Raw genomic sequence first — 18,626 nt, forward strand, 5'->3', positions numbered from 1 at the left:
AAGCATAGTGACCCGTAAAATTTTCCGGGTCATTTTGACCTGGCCCGTTTGACCCGGACCCGTACGGGCCGGGTCAAACCCGGCCTGGCCCGCCCGTTTGCCAGGTCTAGGAGAGAGAGAGGTCAAATCGTGGGAAAGTGACATATACGTTAAATCCTAACGTTTAACGTTAGCCAGTAAGGGTGGGGGGCGGAAATATCAGCGCCCTTTTAGCGTGGTGAAGTCTGACCTCATCATGACCTCGATCCAGCTATAGCCACTACTAGATGTTGGATAAGGGGCTGACGAGAACTATGAGATGGCGTGGGTGATAAAAGAGAGAAAATAAAAAGAAATTCCGTTGCCGGGACTTGAACCCGGGTCTCTCGGGTGAGAGCCGAGTATCCTAACCAACTAGACTACAACGGATTTTTGACCTAAATGTAAGTTTTATATATACTCATGTAGTGAACACCATATTTTTTTGGATAGGTGTAGTGAACAAGTTTCATGCCTATTTGGATGATCTAACTCATTCAATTGTTGTCTCCTCTTTAGATAGGTCATAGGTTGTAGCCAACAATATTCTCATAAGATGATCCTAAAACTAGGGGTGCAAGTCGGGTTGAGTTTGGGTTGACGTCATAAAAACTCGGCATGTTATTATTATTATTATTTTTTACCATTTTTCCTTTTTTTTAGATCGTAATCCTAAAGGGGAAAGATATCACCATAACCGGGTCAACCCGACCCGAATTGGGAAATCAGGCCAGGTTTATGTTGAGATATTAATTTTTCTGGCTGGGTCGGGTTAGCCTTCATCAGGTCGACGGTTTAGAGTTTCGGATTGGGTTTGGGCTGGCTTCAACCCAACCCAACCCGACCCGAGTTGCACCCCTATCCTAAACCATCTATTCGAAGAGGTTTCTATAATGTCACATTTTCAACTTTACCAGCTATCCATTTTACATCAAATAAATCAAAGGAAAACACTTCTAAAATGGGATCCCTTCTATAAAATAAAGCCGTGGCAATCTTTAGCATTAGTCGAGATACATGTCTCACCTTTGTTTTGTTTTATGCGCATGTGTCACGATAATAAATCCCCGTTTTGCTAGCAACCCTCTAAATTAAACATTTAGGATCATGCTACATTAAAGATTTTTGGGGCATGGCCTATCTATGGCACAAGACCAAAATATGGATGGTTTAAATTTTCTAAATAGGTAGGCCATTTTGTTCTTTTTACTTGTATGTATGACCACCACATAATTTCTCACTAATTACTCTGCACAAAAATAATATTTTTTATTTATAAAATTTTAATTATCAAAAAATTTCTTCTATCATAGCATCTTTTCTTAAACAAAAACTGAAACTTTTCCGAAACACATACAGGATAAAATGTCAAATGAAAAGTATTCATGAACAAGGATGGTGATCGGTCAAGTCGTATCCCTCATTAGATATTTGTATTTCCTTTTACGACCACCATGGTCGGTTTGCTTGTATGTTGTTGGCTTCTTTAATAAATTTTCCACCAATAAAAAAAAAAATATGGTGAAGGCCAACTAAAGTATTGCATATGAAAAATTCATTTGATCAACTAGTTAGGTTAATCCCACATTTATAGTGAGACCCACCAATGAACAATTATTTACCCTATTAAATGAAAACAATATATGGTGGCACAAATGCATTCATTTAAACCATTCATTTATTGGTCCATGTGGTAGATAGGTCCCGTTCCAAACACTCTTTTAAAAAACACATGTCACTACTCTAGTTTGCAATGCTTTTCTCAAGTGAGTGAAGTGAGGGCCCTCAGGAGAGAGGGACCGAAACTGAACGACTAAACCGAGAGGGCGAAGGAAGTCGGAAACAAACCTCTCCCTGTTAGAGTGCTTCCGTCCGGAGCAGTGAAGTGAGGGCCCACGGACCGAACTGAACGATTATGGCGTTTCCGGAGTATAAAGAAAACCTCTTCCTAAGCCCGGAGCAGTGAAGTGAGGTTCCTCGGGGAGGGACCGAATGCAACGACACTGGCGGTTCCGGAGTATAAAGAAAATCCCTGTGTTAGGGTTTTTAGATTAGGGTTTAATAAATACAATAATTTGGATTAACCAAATTATTGTATTTATTAACACTTTCACTACGAAATATCAAAGTGAGTGAAGTTAGGGGACCTAACTGAACGACTAATCTTGTTTGCACGTGCTGTTTTAGATGAGATGAGAGTTCCTTGGTCTTTCTGAAAGTGATGAACAATTGGATCTCATTCCTCTCTTTCCTAATGAACTAAAGAGCTATATGAGCTATTGAGCTACTAATGAGCTAAAGAGCTTCCTATTCCTTTATAGGAGTGGAGTGAGGTTCCTCGTTAGAGGGACTGAACGGAACGCTTCTAAGAAGATATAAGTCGTCCTATTCCTATTAGTAGAGTATAGTCCTTTCTTCCTTTGAGAAAGATCCTATGAGTCACCCCTCAAGTAAGTGAAAGATCTCACTCTACACTAATGCTTCTATTCTACAACCTTATAGCCCGTGACACTCAACACAATGAAGCTTTACTATGCCTTAACTCCCCCCGAGGGCTGCCGAAGTTATGATGTTCTCCCCCGGTATCCCATAAATAGAGAATTAATTCCCCAATTTATAGGACTTGATACCGTACAGAGCCACTAGGTATTCTCTACCTACCCACCTGTGTCGGTTTCGGGTACAGGTACCTTTTTGTTGAAGGTCGTTCGAGCTTTTCCTGAGAGTATGGCATGGGTTACTTCAGCGCCGTAGCGCCTGGTACTCGGACATTGGCTCGAGGCATTTTCTCTACCCCTTCTTACCCGGCCCTGACTCGGTGCCTAAGGACACGGTCTAATAGATCGTTGTATCGAGTAGTTGGATCATAGTCTCTTACCACAAAAATGGATGCATGTGCAGCTTCTCCGTAGGCTATGATTCTAATTGCTTTATGAGGAATGCTAAACTCACAAGAGCCCTTGGAGAAAACCCACTTCCCTGGAGACCAACAAATAAATGGCTCAATAGGTGAACTCTCTCTACTTCATATTCCAAGTGCAGTCACCATATTAGAACTCTTACTAATTAGAATAGCCAATTGTAATTAGAGGAAGTCTAGACTGAAGGGAGCCCTTGCAAAAAAGAGGTGAAAGGGCTCTCCTATTGGCTGCACATCACCATATGCATTAATGATGGCTGAAAAGTCAAACATGATGGTGATGTGCAGCCAATGGGGGAGCCCTTTCACCTCTTTTTTGCAAGGGCTCCCTTCAGTCTAGACTTCCTCTTGTAATTAATAATAATTTATTACAACCTCGTGGTAGGCCCGATGGATTATTACAACAAAAATGATAATACCACCTCCCATATGAACCCTCTCGTCCTTATTAAGTAAACAAACATTATTTTAATGTAAGGGAAATTCCAATCTTCAGCACTTGACCTGTTACGAACCCGAATCGGTTCGCAACTGATTTGATCTTCTTAGAGGGAAGATCAGCCTTTTGACCCACTTCGAGGGAAGGGTCCTTCCTCCTTTAATGTGCAAAAAGCCAAAAACACAATTTGGGGATAAATTTCTTTATTCCTCAAGAAAGGCTGCTTACAAGTTATTTGTAGAAAATACATAATCTAGATAATCCTTATCTTTAAAACTCCTACACATCACAAACAACTACAGAGCAAATCCAACAAACTAAAAAAATCTAAACTAATTTATTCCAGCCCAAATGAGACCCACAGAGGCACGTAACATGACCCCACATCAAATACTTCACTTTCTATAAAGAAGTACAGTATATATATGAAAAAAGAGAGTAATAGCTCTAGTCCAATAGAAAGTGGTTGATAGTATTGCCTAGTGTTTTGAAGACGAGGTAGTATGTTTTCTCTGTGGGATGAATCGAATCCCAAAACACGTACTTGGATGCGTCTGGACAAACAAGGGATGTGGGATTACATAAGAAAGATGCCTCAAACAGCCCTGTTCCACAACACCCATCCACCGAATCCTCAAAACCTGCCAAAATTTTGGTTCAAATACTCTCAGATTTTGATTGGTTTTCAGTATATTCACATACTTTCTATTTCTGTATATAACTAAGGGGAATGCTAAACTGAAGGGGGCCGTTGCAAATTAAATTCAGTAGCAAGGTGGCCCATTGGATCCATGTTGTCATAGTGCTCAATTCTAAATCCATTGGATTTCAAAATGGTTTAGATCCCTCAATAATGTGGGTTTTGAATAATTTAACTGTTGAAATAGAAATGGTTAAATAACACCAGCAGTCACCCCTCACCCCTTGAGCTTCTGTATTAATTGGTTCTTTCACATGATATAAAAAAACCCAACAAATCCTTAATATTAAAGATTCACTTGTGACCACGGTTTAAAATTTCAGTTTCGGTAACCGTTTCGGACCCCACTGAAAACCAAAATTTCGGTCCGAAATTTGGTAATTTGGTTCGAAATTTCGGAACGAATTTTTGAAATTTCAGACCAAAATTCCAAAATTTCGGCCGAAATTTTGTAACACTTTTTTTTTGAAATGGCAAGATGAATTCATTAAAAAGGAAGGGGACCGAGGTGGGCCTCAACCAAAATTACAAGAAAATAAAACAACAATAACAAGAAGAAAGACAAATCTCAGGGAGGGAGGAAGTCAAACCACTCCAACTCCAACTCCAACCTCCTAACCCCACTTCTAGCCAAGGAGTCCGCCTCCCCATTAGCAGATCGCCGAACATGATTGAAAACAATAGATGAGCCTGCAATTAAATCATCTATTTCATCAAAAATAGAAGAAAATCTCCAAGGAGGCGACACCAACCCTTTCAACCATTTAATCACATTCAAAGAATCTCCCTCCACAATAGTGGTATCCATGCTATCTCTCTCAAGCCTTTTTATGCCATGATAAACCGCCCTCACCTCGGCCTCCTAGGCATCACAAACTCCAAGAGGGCCGGCAAAAGCCCATATAACTTCACCACAAGCATCCCGACACAACCCACCAACACCGGCCGGGCCCGGGTTCCCAATACTCGACCCATCAAAGTTAATTTTGAATATTTCAATAGGCGGAGCCTCCCATCTCTGAACAATCGGATGTCGGCTCTTCCTACTAAAGCAAACAATCCTCCAACCCTCCCATAAGTCAAAGGCCGATACAAAACGGAAAGCCGGTAAACTTCTCGCCCATGAAATAGTGAGCGCAATAATTTTCATATATATCCAATACGGAGATTTTGCAACTCCTTCAAAGACACGGGAGTTTCTCTCTTTCCATATCACCCACCATGTTGCAAGAAGACACAAATTCCACAATACTTTGCCCTTCTTCTTCCATGGCACAAAGGTCCAAAGAAGAATCAACTCTGGAATAGAAAATGAAAAAATCCAACATATGCCAAATCTCAGAAATATCAAACTCCATACCTGACGCGTAAAGGAGCAATGCATGAAGAGATGATCCACAGATTCACCATCTTTCAAGCAGAGGGGGCAATGGTCAACAAGCATCATACCGCGCTTCCGGAGGAAGTTAATCGTTTGAATCCGATCACGACATACCGCCCATCCGAAGAAACCAACTCTAGGCGGGCAATGAAATTTCCATACCTCGGCTGAAATGGAGGATACACTGCAAGGCAACAAGCTAAAATAGAAAGATTTGACAGAGAAAAAACCAGACGATTCCGCAGTCCATACTCTTTTATCCATACCGCTTCTCTTAATGTAGCAACCATCTAAAAGCTTAAGAAATTGGGCAACCGACTCTAGCTCCCGATCAAAGAAGTTCCTTCTAAACCTAGGGGACCAAACTAAACTACCCCCTTCTCGAGCAAAGCATTCAGAAACAAAACTCTCTTTCTCAGCGGCTACACGATATAAATTTGGGAATAAACTCATAAGAGGCTCATCAGCACACCACACATCCCTCCAAAATTTTATTCGATCCCCCGAATACACTCTAAATCTAATCCTCAAAAGAAAAGCAAATGACATTTTCAAAATGTCACGCCAAACAGTCAGACCTTGTTTCTTGTAATGGTTTTTAGATTCCCACTTTCCCGGCTTGCACCCATATTTACTCCCAATTACCCTAACCCACAACTGAGAATTTTCCTCCCCGAACCTCCATAACCATTTTCCTAACAAGGCATGATTAAATTCTTTCACTCTCCTAATACCCAAACCACCATTCTTAACAGGTAAGCACACACTCTTCCAACTGACCAAAGAAATACCCTTTTTCCTTTCATTGCCTCCCCATAAAAATCTACGTTGGATTTGTTCAATACGCGATACAACACTGACCGGGCATTTAAACAAAGACAAAAAATATATGGGAATATTGGCCAACACCGCCTTAACCAACACAAGCCTTCCCCCTCTAGAAACAAGATTTCTTTTCCATGATTCCAACCTCCTTTCAATTCTCTCTACAACAGGATCCCACAAAGATTTTTTTGGTCTCCCCACCCCCAATGGGAGACCCAGGTATGAGGAAGGCAATTGAGCAAGCTGACAACCCAGAGTCTTAGCCAATTCAAGCGCCTCATCCTGCGGGATGTTTAGGGTATATAATCTAGATTTATGAAAATTGGATCTCTGCCCCGTAATCAACTCATAACATCTAAGGGAAGATTTTAAATTCATCGCTTGGATCATATTTCGTTCACAAAACAGGAGCGTATCATCAGCAAATTGAAGATGAGACACTTCTACCTGCTGGCTTCCAATCTTAAAACCATTGAATAAGCCCAACCCACTCCCTTTAATCATCAATCTGCTAAGAGTCTCCGCCACGATGACAAAAAGAAAAGGGGATAAGGGGTCACCCTGCCTAAGTCCTCGAGATGACTTAAAAAATCCTTTAGGGGACCCATTAATCAGAATGGAAAACCAAGCCAAAGAGACACAACCCCTCATCCATTCTCTCCATTTACTTCCAAACCCCATTCTTCCAAGCAAGTAATCTAAGCAATCCCATTCCACCCTATCATAAGCCTTCTCCATATCCAATTTGCACATAAAACCTCCCATGCCATTTCTAAGATAAAAGTCAATGGCCTCATTCGCAACTAATGAGCAGTCAAGAATCTGCCTATTAGCCACAAAAGCACTTTGGCAATCTGAGATAATGGAGGGAAGCACCATCTTTAACCGATCCGCTAGAACCTTTGCCAAAACTTTGTATAAACATCCCACTAAGCTTATTGGACGGTACTCCGAAATTTTAGAGGCACCAGGAACCTTAGGGATAAGGGTAATGAAAGTAGCCCCAGTGCCTTTATCCAAAGCCAACCCATGATAGAACTCCTCAAAAAATTTCAGGATATCCCCTTTTACATACGACCAACAGGATTGGAAAAAAGCTAAACAAAAACCATCAGGACCAGGGGCCTTATCCTTGCTAATAGAGAAAACACATTTTTCAACCTCCTCTTCTTCAAAGGGTCTCTCTAATGCAACCCTCTGAGCCATACTCAGCCCACTAAACTCCAGATCTTCTGGAAGTGGTCTCATGATACCCTCAGACGAGTACAGGGACGTATAAAAATCCAAGATCACTCTAGTAACCTCATCCTTCCCTGACACTCTGATTCCATTGTCAACCAAAGACTCGATCCTATTTCTCCGTCTTCTGGCACTGGCCATAGCATGAAAATAAACTGTATTTTTGTCCCCCTCCTTTAACCATCTCACTCTCGACTTCTGCCTCCACGAAATTTTGTAACACTTAAAAAAATAAATAAATAATGGCATTTAACCGAAATTTCGGACCGTGATCCGAAATTCGATAAATGGCGAAAAATGAAATTTTGGTTTCGGTCCCCACTGAAATTTTAGTCAGAAATTTCGGATTTCGGTCGAAATTTAAAACCATGCTTGTGACTTACCGACCTTACTATGAGGCAATAACTTTGATATCATAGGGAACAACCAATTAGTACAAAAGCTTAAGCGGATACGGTTGGTGTTATTTAATCATTTACACTTGAACATTAACATGAATGAGAATGAGACTTACCGAATTTGCCTGGATGTAGCATCATATCAAGTAGGGGATTGTAAATATCGACGTAGACGATTCTACCCCTGCCATCTGGGAAGAAGGTCTCTTGCATGGATACCAACTTGTTTTGCAGCTGTCGATTATAATCTACGGCTACGTAATTGAACGTGTCGAAGCAACCTCGATTTTGAAATCCGTAATGGGGATTGGCTGTTATAACGATGGGTAGGCACCCGATTGGAGGGAGACCCGCCACCAAAATCCTACGAGCTCCTAGATCCTTCAGATCCTGTTTCATGACATTTATTCACCATTCTAAGGGTATTTTGGTCATATTATTTTTTCAAGTTATCCAATATTTCTGGCTGGTGTTTGGATCTAGGGAAAAATCCCATGGAAAGAATTTCGATGAAACAAAAAAAATGGAGTAAAATTATGGGGAAAAGGCTGCAAGCGTTTTCACTTTCCTTTCCACCCAAGTGGAGGCAACCAAACAGAGCCAGTGGTGAAAAGTAACGGAAAATGATACGCTCTCAAGCCTTTAATTTGACAGATCATGAGAATCTTAACCTCGACCCATTGTATCGTACAAAAAAGATTGACTCTGGTTGTATCATCTCCACAAGCGGAATTTAAACCGTCTTGTTTTGGTAGCTACACGCCTACACCCACCTATTTACACTTCATTTATTATGGGATGCTACGGCTGTTTAGGAGTTGAAGCAGCCCACTACAGAAAGCAAAAAATAAATGAAGAGGGGGTTTAAATTATACTGAGATTTTATATGGTGTGTGTGAGTGCATGAACTTCTGTATTTATTTTTTCAAAAAATTCAAAGGGGCCCACTTTATAGTGTGATCCAAACCGTTCATTTGTTGTACCATGATAAAGTACAATGGGCCCACATTATTTTGGTGATCCAAAGAATTCATTTGATTGGCCCTCACATAGATAGGGTGTCCACCAAAAATCAGCTCCATAGGATCATCCCAACCCTACGATTTGTGGAGGAAAAAATGAACGTGTAAAAATTTGTCCATTTTTGCCTCCACAGTTTGAAGGGTTGGGATGATCCTATGGAGCTGATTTTTGGTGGACACCCTATTTATGTGAGGGCCAATCAAATGAATGGTTTGGATCACCAAAACAATGTGGGCCCATTGTATTTTAAGCCGGCAGTGTAGCTAAGTTAGCTACACCGGCGGTGTAGCTTCACTTTCCTCATATATATATATATATATATATATATATATATATATAAAATCTTGTATATACTAAATACCACTTGCAAGGCCATATTCTTCTCGCCGAGAAATTATATGATGAAGGGCCATATAAACACGTACTCATCATCCCATCCATGATATTTTATCATATATCAAGGGTGGTACTTCCATCGTACCACTTTTAGGTGTTTATATCATATAATTTCTCTGTTCTTGTCATATACACCTAGCTAAGTTGTATAACGTACCCAAGTTAGAAACAAACCTGGAGAAATTCTCCGAGTTTCTGTAGTAGAAGGAGCTGGTATTCTTGAACTGTGTATTTCTTCCGTTGTTCCGGGAGAGTAAAGTAGTTGACAATGAAATCGTTGGTTCCGGCACTGATGAGGAATCCGGCCTCTCCAATAAGTTCCTCTGTTCCCGTCTTTCCGATCATAAGCTGCATTCTCCTTAAGTAGTCTCTGAAGTAGTCGACTTGCTTCGGTATTTCCATCACCATCTGTAATCCAACAAACGCACCAGTGAAATTTCAATATATCGTTTTGAAAAGAGAATATAAGGTCGGCAAGATATATTCTAAAACTTGATGTATATATCGAGGAAGAGATAGAGAGCAAGAAAGCTTAGCCAAAAGATGAAAGACCACTGGGATCACTAGGGAATAAAATTCCAATGAGTATGGGGACTGAGTCTAGAGTTTACGTGTATTCTCTCTTGTTTTGAGTTTTGATACCAAGGGTATCATGCCCTTGGTTGTTCTGCCCTTTTTTCAGACATTGTTCTAAAGATTGGGGAGTGGTCTTATTTCTTTTATTGATTCATCTTTCCTTAATCAGCATATATGCTGGTAGGGATCCGCCTAATCCCAGCTTACCGATAAAAAAAAAAAGAATCATATATCCTCCTAGTAACAAAAATAAGATATCTGAACCCCTTTGTTTTAGTAATGACACACTTTCCTATCATTATTTTCAAACTAATTACTATTATAATTCTCAAAAGAAAAAAAAAGTTGTTGTACCAATAGGAAAAATGTCTAAGAAAGAGAGGAGTGCCATTATAAGAAGACAATGACATGCCATACGTAGGAAAAGTCGTTATAATCTAGTCAAATTGGAAAAATGTCTAAGAAATGGAAGGGTGTCATTATCAAAACAAGTGAGTGAGGACATCACTTACTCTACGCAGGAAAACTCGTTATAATGTTTCTAGTTAAACAATATATGCGACACAGCTTCACGTTGGTAGAAGGGCAAAAGCCCATTAACATTGAAAATCGACGGTTAAGATTAATCTATATGTGAGTCTTATGCAGAGTAGATTTCTGCGAGGGCCGATTTGACAGCTTGCCTGGCCTCTGATGAAGCAGATTTCGGGAAATTAAGGATCACTGGTGCTCACTAAAATTATTATTAAACATGGGCGATTCTTAAAAATGCTTGCGAAAGAGACCCCAATAAGCTTACGACATTCCCAACTTGTGAATTGTGATGTACTATGGGTCAAACTTCTTTTGAATGGAGAATTCTCACAAGTGTAGGACCCACTTGGTGATGTAGTAGGCCTGGCACCACAACAAATGGAGGTATATAACAGTTCGTGCACTACGCCGTGAATAAGGGAGATGATATTTTCACCCCCTGCATTACGTGCACACACCCCTCAGCCTGATTTTACGTGAAAAGTGGGCAACTTTATGTCAAATCACGTTAAAAGGGGGTGTGCAAATACTGCCGCGGGGGGGGGGAAGGAATATCATCTACTTTGTTTTTGTAAAACTTCCTCACCTAAATACAAGTCTAGATCCGCTCAGATTTTGATTAGAGAACGGCTTAGATCCGACCTTGCTATTTGAATCCAAATGCATTATATGCTTCTCTCTAATGCAATGGGTAAATTTACATAATAAAAAAAAATCTCATTTCTTAAATATCTTCATAATTTATAATGGGAAATGATACCATCACAACCACGTTTTAACATTTGCACAAACCCAGCTAGTCTTTTTCTGTTTTAATCGGCTCCTGACAGCTTTTTGGGAAATGCAATAATCGTTTGACAGCTCTTTAAATAATAAAAGACAAGATAGGTTAGTGAAAATATCAAAATATGGTTGTGCTGAAATCATTCCCCTATATATTAATCCATATAAAACATGTGAAGTTATTTTTTGTAATTTGTCGGACCTTAATTGGATTTGGACATGTCTGCAAATCTTGAATAAAGATCCAAAATCTTTCGGGTGATCCTTAGTTGAATCCTAAAATGTGGATTCCTGTCAGATTAAAATTAGTGTCTAAATCCATTTTAATGGGATCGAATTTTGAGAATCTAGAGAGAGAGAGAGAGAGAGAGGAGAGAAAGATACACTTATTTTGGGTGTAAGTGGGTCATATCCGGATCCTGCAGAGGCAAAACTAACGCCAGTGGTCAGCTCCTTGAAGCTAAGTCCAGTGTCCAAGTAAGGTGGTATCTCATCTTTGAGACCCAAGTAAGAAGCTGCAATATTCACAAACTCTATTCATCAAACATCACCCACATTTTAGCTCAAAATTCTACAAAAAACACTTTCCATGGAAAACAACAAAAGGATTTACCTACGAAATCCGTGACAAGCCTTCCATTACAAAACCTTCCTGTTGGTTGTTGCTTTGAATAATCCCTTCCATAGGGTGGGAAATTGCTCTTGAATAATGTTGTGAGATAGTTATTATTTCCTGGGTCGACCGTAGAATCTCCAAAAACAAACAATGCAGAGATGTTGAATCCCTTCTTGTTGAGGCTCTTCTTGTTGAGGCTCTTATATTGAGCTTCAGCAATGGAGGGTAATAATGGTAACAAGAAGAGAAGAAAAGGTAGAGAGTTTGTGTAAGAAGAACGTTCCATGGCCATGGATAGCACCTTGATTGACAGAAGATCGAGTTGGACTCCTTTAAGAGCTTCTTTTATTTCCTTGTCTACTTATATTGAAGACCGCTCGGTGTAAATACCCTCAATTGGTATGTTATGTACTTTTTTTTTTTTTTTAACTTCTTAACGGAGAAGTCCGCTTCTTTTTCTGGGTCAGCTAGGGTTTGGGGACCTAGTTTTTATCTGCCATGATTTACACTGAAAAACTCGGTGTTTTACCACATCTAATTTCATTATCAATACGATTGCGCATTTATTTGGTGGGTCCAAGTGATGAGATATCTCTTGGATGGACCATATTCCTAAAAACCCAAAGATTGTACTAATCGTTTGATCAAATGTTGTTTACTTTTGGATGATTAGGAGGGGTTTGAAATGTAATTCCACAATAAATAAGATGGGTTGCTAAATGTGAAACAACCAATTCCTCCAAAAGCGTTGGTGTTATTTATACTTTAACATTCCCCCTCACACGTGGCACCTCTTTTTTGGGTTGGTGCCATGTTAGAGTCAAAAGAAATAAATAAAAGAGAGAGCATCGCTTAAGATGGTTTGGGCATATCTAACGTAGGCCTTTGGATGGTCCAGTGAGAAAAAGTGACTCGTGCCAAGTTGATAGAGTAAAAAGAGGTAGGGCAAACCGAAAACAACTTGGGTAGAAACAGTGAGAAAAGACTTGAGGGCTGGGAACATAATAGAGAACATGACATTGGATAGGAAGAAAATGATCCATGTAGACGAACCCAGCTAGTGTTAGGATTAGACTTAATCAATTTGAGTCGGATAGATCATTTTATTTTTTTCATGAAAATTTTCTAAAGGATTAATTAGCCAACCCCAACTAGATTGCGACAAAGGCTTAGTTGGGTTGAGTTGAGTCGTAGAGGATGTAAATAAAAAAAAAAACCCAATCAAGAGAGAAGAATTAGGAATGGATTGATATGAGTAACCTGCCCGAACTGACATCAATCCTTTCATTAACTAGCCTCACAGATGAAGTAAATGTTGGAAATGCCACTGGGAGCTTGTTCCGTAAAAGTAGGCTACTGTCAAAGTCACAAAAAAGTGTCTTTTATTTATGAGTAGAGTACCGGAAGATTCCAATATCAACCAAGTAAGTGGAATTTCTATTTTTTTTTGTGTGCTTATTTGACCCGCATCCCTTCTAACTTACCCCCACACAAAAAGAAAAATTAAATCACTTGTCAAATGACTTGTGCTCTCCCGAAAGTGTATCCTTTTCAATCGAGAGGAAATGATAACTAGTATTCAATCGTTCTCTGGCATGACAAAAGCAAATCTCAGCTCTTTCTAACTATCATCTCTCCCATGTTGCTTGAGAAATTTAGTTGCAAACCCAAATTGGTTCGCAACGGTTTTGATCTTCTTAGAGGGAAGGATCAGCCTCTTGATCCACTTTGAGGGAATGATCAATCCTCCTTCGTACACAAAACACACGTTCTAGAATAAGTTTCTTCATTGCTTTCCAAAAGACTGAGCACATGTTATTGAAAGAAATACCATAATCTGGATAACCCTTATATCTAAGAGTCCTACTCAACCTAAACAACTAAGAAAGCAATCTAAAAATAACTACCAAATCAGAACTAATTTATTCCAATCCAAGTGGGACCCATAAGCACACAACAAATTGTCTTTTTTGGTAGGCAAGCTGGGATCGAACCTCCAACCTCGAGGTTGAATAACAAAGCCTTGAACATTGAGCTGCTTGAGAGAAATTGTGGTAGAATAGGAACCCCAACAATTTTTAAAGGGCCAAGATAAAAAAAAGTCGAGAGTAAGATCAAAAGTTTTTTTTTTTTTGATCGGTAAGCTGGGGTTAGGTGGACCCCTGCCAGTATATTAATTAAAGAAAGATATTACAATGAAAGAAACAAGACCACTCCCTAATCCTGAGAACAATGACTAAGGAGGGGGAAACAACAAAGATAATAATACCCTTGATAACAAAACAAGAAAAGGAATAGAGAAAACATGTGAAATCATGTGAAATCTAGAGCCGGTCCTCATGATTAAGGCACTAATGATCCAATGCGTCTTTCATCTTCTGGCTAAAATACCTTGGTCTCTGGCTTTTCCTCAGCTTCTGAACCTTAGAAGATTTAGTTTTCCTTTGATGGAGGGTTTCTTTTTTCTTCAGATAGGGGTGTTCTTCTTCATCAGCTTCCATTTCCGACTCTTCTTTGGAGGAGTACTCTGTTTCAGGCCTAATTGTCTCCTCCTTTCTATGACAAGGATCACTTTGTTCCTTCTCAAGCCTCGAATCGGCTGGGACTGACAAACCACCAGAGACATCATGATTATCCATGATGGGGGCTGGGGGTTGGGAGCTGTTTGGTCGGGGAGGAGGGTTAAATGGTTGAGGTTGGGTACCAGGTCCAGAAGAGGAAGGCTTAATTTGACTGGGGGTAATGGGGCTGCCGTTTGAATTTTGTGAAGGGGTTTGGGCCATGGTTGGGGATGTAGTAAGAGAAGGGTCTTGGGCCTGACTGGAGTAGAGGGGGTTTTCTTTGGGAGGTTGGATCTCTGAGGATTGAGAGCTGGGGTCTTTCTCTGAATAGGATGGGTTCTCATCAGATTCCATTGAAACCAAAATGTCAAATGGGTTCTTAATTTGGATATCAATAGCTGGGGGGGTTTTCTTTTCTTCTTGGGAGGGTGCAACCGAACTATTGTTTGCCTGTCAGATCGGGGTTTAAAAGTATTCCTTGGAATCAGCTCGATGAGCAGTATAAGGGACCTAGGCAATAGATTCTATGCAGCTTAGAGACAATCATAGTAAAAAGACCATTTTGATGGTCAAATTTCAATTTAATGAAATTTTATCCTATTAGTAAGTTTTTTAGGGAAATGATAAATGCGCCCCTTTTCATCGTATGAGACACCCAATTGCAGTGTACGTGGCCATCAAATCTGTTGAATCATTCTGACGTGAATCTGCAGTCATTGATACACTGCCGCTAGGTGTCCCAAATGATGAAAAGGGGTGCATTTATCATTTCCCGTTTTTTATCTGAGTTAATTTGGTGAATTTTGAGTAGGGTTTTATATAGGGGATCATTTAAGTGAATTAAGGCAAATTTAGGAGTTCAAATTGAAGAGTTTTTATATGATGCCCCACCGTCAAAATGACAAGGGCTAGGTGGTTTGCATCATATAAATTCTCTAAATTGAATTAAAAGTTTCTTCTATCTGGGCAATCTTACTATTTCTCATAAGCTAGGGTTTTGGGAATCACGAGTCCATAAATAAGGAATTGTGAAATTCACCAATTCAATAATACTGAGGCTTCGTTTCAGAGTTTTTTCAAAAACTTCCGTGTGATTTTATCTTTTTGCTGAGGTTGAAGACAAAAGTAATCTTCTTCTTTATCTCTTTGCGTTTGTTGCTTCACATGAGAAACTTAACTTGGCGCCACATGAGAAACTTAACATGGGCCCAACCAATGATCTCACCATGATTTCATGCATATGAAGGATGAAATAACATGAAATTACTTCCATTTGGACATTTTCACCTTTCAACTAGCTAGGGGTTTTTATAAGATTTATCATGTTACGGTCCTTAGCAGAGGCTTGCCTAGGTATGGGACAGGTTTGAAGGGCCTAGCCTAAAGTGTTTCATCAACTCTGGATTTTTTGGCGTATTGGTAAGGTAACTAACACATCCATAAATCATTTACTATTTGGCCTTGCTATGGATAGACCATGCATCAAAATCCATTCCCATTGGATCACAGAGGGCCAGATCGTCTAATATTGGGAGTGCCATGCATAGCACGGCTTAGCAAATAAATGGTTTGGATCATTAAAAGAGTGGGCCTATGTGTAAAGTCACTCGTATTTTTTCTTACAAAAATATGTGGCTAGTGATATTTACGCCCCTTTTGATCACTAGGGACACCCAGCGCCAGTGTACGTGGCATGAAGTTAAGGAAGTAGGAGAGAGGTTAGGGTGTAATAGAGTCAATAATAATATGAAGCCTTTTTCTGACTTTATAGCAGCCAATGAGTTGGTGGATCTTCCTTTGGGTGGTGCCTCCTTTACTTGGGTTAGAGGTCAGAGTAGAAGTAGGCTGGATAGATTCTTGATTTCTGGGGAGTGGTTGGAAATTGTTCCGGAGGTCTTTCAGAAAGCGCTTCCTCATTTGGTGTCTGATCACTGTCCCATTCTATTAGATCCTAGAATGGAATCGTGGGGTCTTTCTCCTTTTAGATTTGAGATAACTTGGTTGGAGTCTCACCAGATGGAGGAGAGATTAGGGGGGTGGTGGTCTTGCTGACTTAGTTATTGGTAATAAATTGAGATATGTCACCGACTGGATTCTTCTGACGTCAAGTACATTAGCCCAGCCCCTCTTTAGTCATTGATACACTGCTACTTGGTGTTCCTAGTAATCAAAAGGGGCGTAAATATCACTTCCCAAATATGCACATGCATCATATAAAAACTAGAGTGCAATTTGGATCGGGTCGGTTTGAGGTTTTGTTCATAAATGAATTGGAATTAAACCGAACCCCCACCCAATTTTATGGTAAAAGCTTAACTCAAATTCCTAAAGATCGACCAAGTTGCACCCTAATAAAAAACCTCCAACCAAAGAGTTTGAATGTGGATCATTGCTTATTTTTGGTTTGCCGTAAATTTACCAGACGTTGATCGAACAATTGGGGCTATCTGATAAGTAGTGTCATTCCTCGATAATCTCCACGGTAGGGCTTGCCGAATGAAGGGTCCGGATAATGCTGATGTAATGTGGGTGGGCATGGATATCCAACAGACCCTTAAATCAGTTTCAATCATTTCTTACTCCGACCTAAACAACCATCTTAATCTTAGGAGAGAATCCAAAGCAAATGCAGCTGCAAATTCCAAGGCTCTGCAACTTCAAAGGGCCATATTCTCAAATTCAAGAAAAAGCCAAGGGCATTGTAATGTTTGACAATAAATACATTAAATCGGGTTGGCAGATTGAAGATGACCTATGCTAAGGAGAGACTCACCTACCGACATACATCGTTTTTGTATTTAAAAGATGATAGAAGAGTTGTGGTTGTGGCCTTTTTTACATGAACAGACTCCATAGATCGACGTGTCTTCAGGCCCACTATTTGAAGGAGTTGTTGCCTTTCACAACGTGGGATTTTTAAAAGACTCTCCATAGCAAACTACATGTATGTGCCATTCAATTCGGATATACCACATCTTTCTTTTTCTTCACCCACCTTTTTGTACGTTTGTTTCCAGGTCTTACTCGCAAGGAACGGTGAGTGAAATCAACTACCCCGAAGCTCTGGTGTATGCAATTACTGAATGACAGGACGGTTGCGGGGACCACCTGAAAACCTTTCTCGTCTTGCGGTGAAACTCGGGTCAGGTTCAACTGAAAAAAAGTTGGGTCAGGTTGAGTTCGGGTTGAGGGTTTGGGCAACCCAACCCGAGTGAAGCCCGTCATTTTTTATGATTTTTTATTTTATTTTATAAGCTTAAAAACTCGGGTCAGGTTAGGTTGGAAAAATGGGTTCCTCAGGTTGGAAATCGGGTCACGTCGGGTTCGGGTCTGGAAAATGGGTTCCTCAGGTCAGTCGGGTCGGCCTCAACCCAGCCCAACCCGACCCGAGTTGCAGCCCTACGTAGCTGGTGATGGTCTTCACTCATAGAAGGTTGAGGTCTTTCAATTGTTAATTTTGCTTTCAATTTGGACAGGAAAGTTTTGGACACGGACTATTTGGAAAAAAAATTCCTATTCAACTGTTTGGTTACACTTGAAAAGGTTAACTTGAACACATTCACCATATAGGTGGTATGACAGAAGTACCACTGCTCTACATGCACATTCACCATATACAATCTCACCACAACGAAGCCGTTTCCCTCTAAACCGTGGCAAGGAAAACAAGTTATTATCCTCTTCGCCTTCCTGGCATTGGTGATTGATAGATAACTGCGTCTTGCCTACCACCTAGCAACTGAGACCAAGACCATTCATTAGTCAGACCCCAATATAACTCAAAACTTATCTCCATAAGATGATCCAAACTGTCAAGGGATGACATTGTATAGAAACATCTTCAGATTGGAGGGCTAGGGTCATCTTATGCAGATGATTTTTGGGACGCTGCCTATTTATGTTGGGGCCCAAACAAATGAATGGTTTGGATCTTCGAACAAGATAGGTCCTACTACTTCTTTTTTTTCAAGTGAAGCTATGCAGCAACTCCATTTATACACACAGCACACATGTATTGTGTGCAGAATGGTATATTCATGTCATCTTCATTATTATGGCGTTGAACTAAACACACTTGACCCTTCCAAGCCCCCAAATAGTAGCTTTTAATAACGGGCTCTATACATAGCTTGCATCACTGCCTTGTCAATCCAACAAAGTAGATAAACTAAAATATAAGGGCCGGGATTTAAGACCTGCATTGATTGAAAGCCACC

General features: G+C 40.1%; 1 protein-coding gene and 1 non-coding gene across 2 annotated transcripts; both read right to left on the bottom strand.

The window, feature by feature from the left end:
• Positions 1-335: 335 nt before the first annotated feature.
• Positions 336-408, bottom strand: TRNAE-CUC (transfer RNA glutamic acid (anticodon CUC)). The gene has a single exon. It is a non-coding gene; the product is annotated as a tRNA-Glu (tRNA).
• A 3,155-nt stretch (positions 409-3,563) lies between these two features.
• On the bottom strand, positions 3,564-12,208 carry LOC143890408 (GDSL esterase/lipase At5g45960-like). Its single transcript, XM_077395067.1, has 5 exons — positions 11,846-12,208; positions 11,617-11,747; positions 9,514-9,747; positions 8,037-8,310; positions 3,564-4,018 (listed from the first exon to the last, which is right to left on the bottom strand). The coding sequence occupies exons 1-5, from the start codon at positions 12,138-12,140 to the stop codon at positions 3,825-3,827; spliced, it is 1,128 nt and encodes a 375-aa protein (XP_077251182.1). The 5' UTR covers positions 12,141-12,208; the 3' UTR covers positions 3,564-3,824.
• Positions 12,209-18,626: the final 6,418 nt, after the last annotated feature.

Source organism: Tasmannia lanceolata, unplaced genomic scaffold (genome assembly GCF_043159265.1).
Source record: "Tasmannia lanceolata isolate RefF3 unplaced genomic scaffold, GAP_Taslan_0.1 ptg000013l, whole genome shotgun sequence".
Lineage (NCBI taxonomy): Eukaryota > Viridiplantae > Streptophyta > Magnoliopsida > Canellales > Winteraceae > Tasmannia > Tasmannia lanceolata.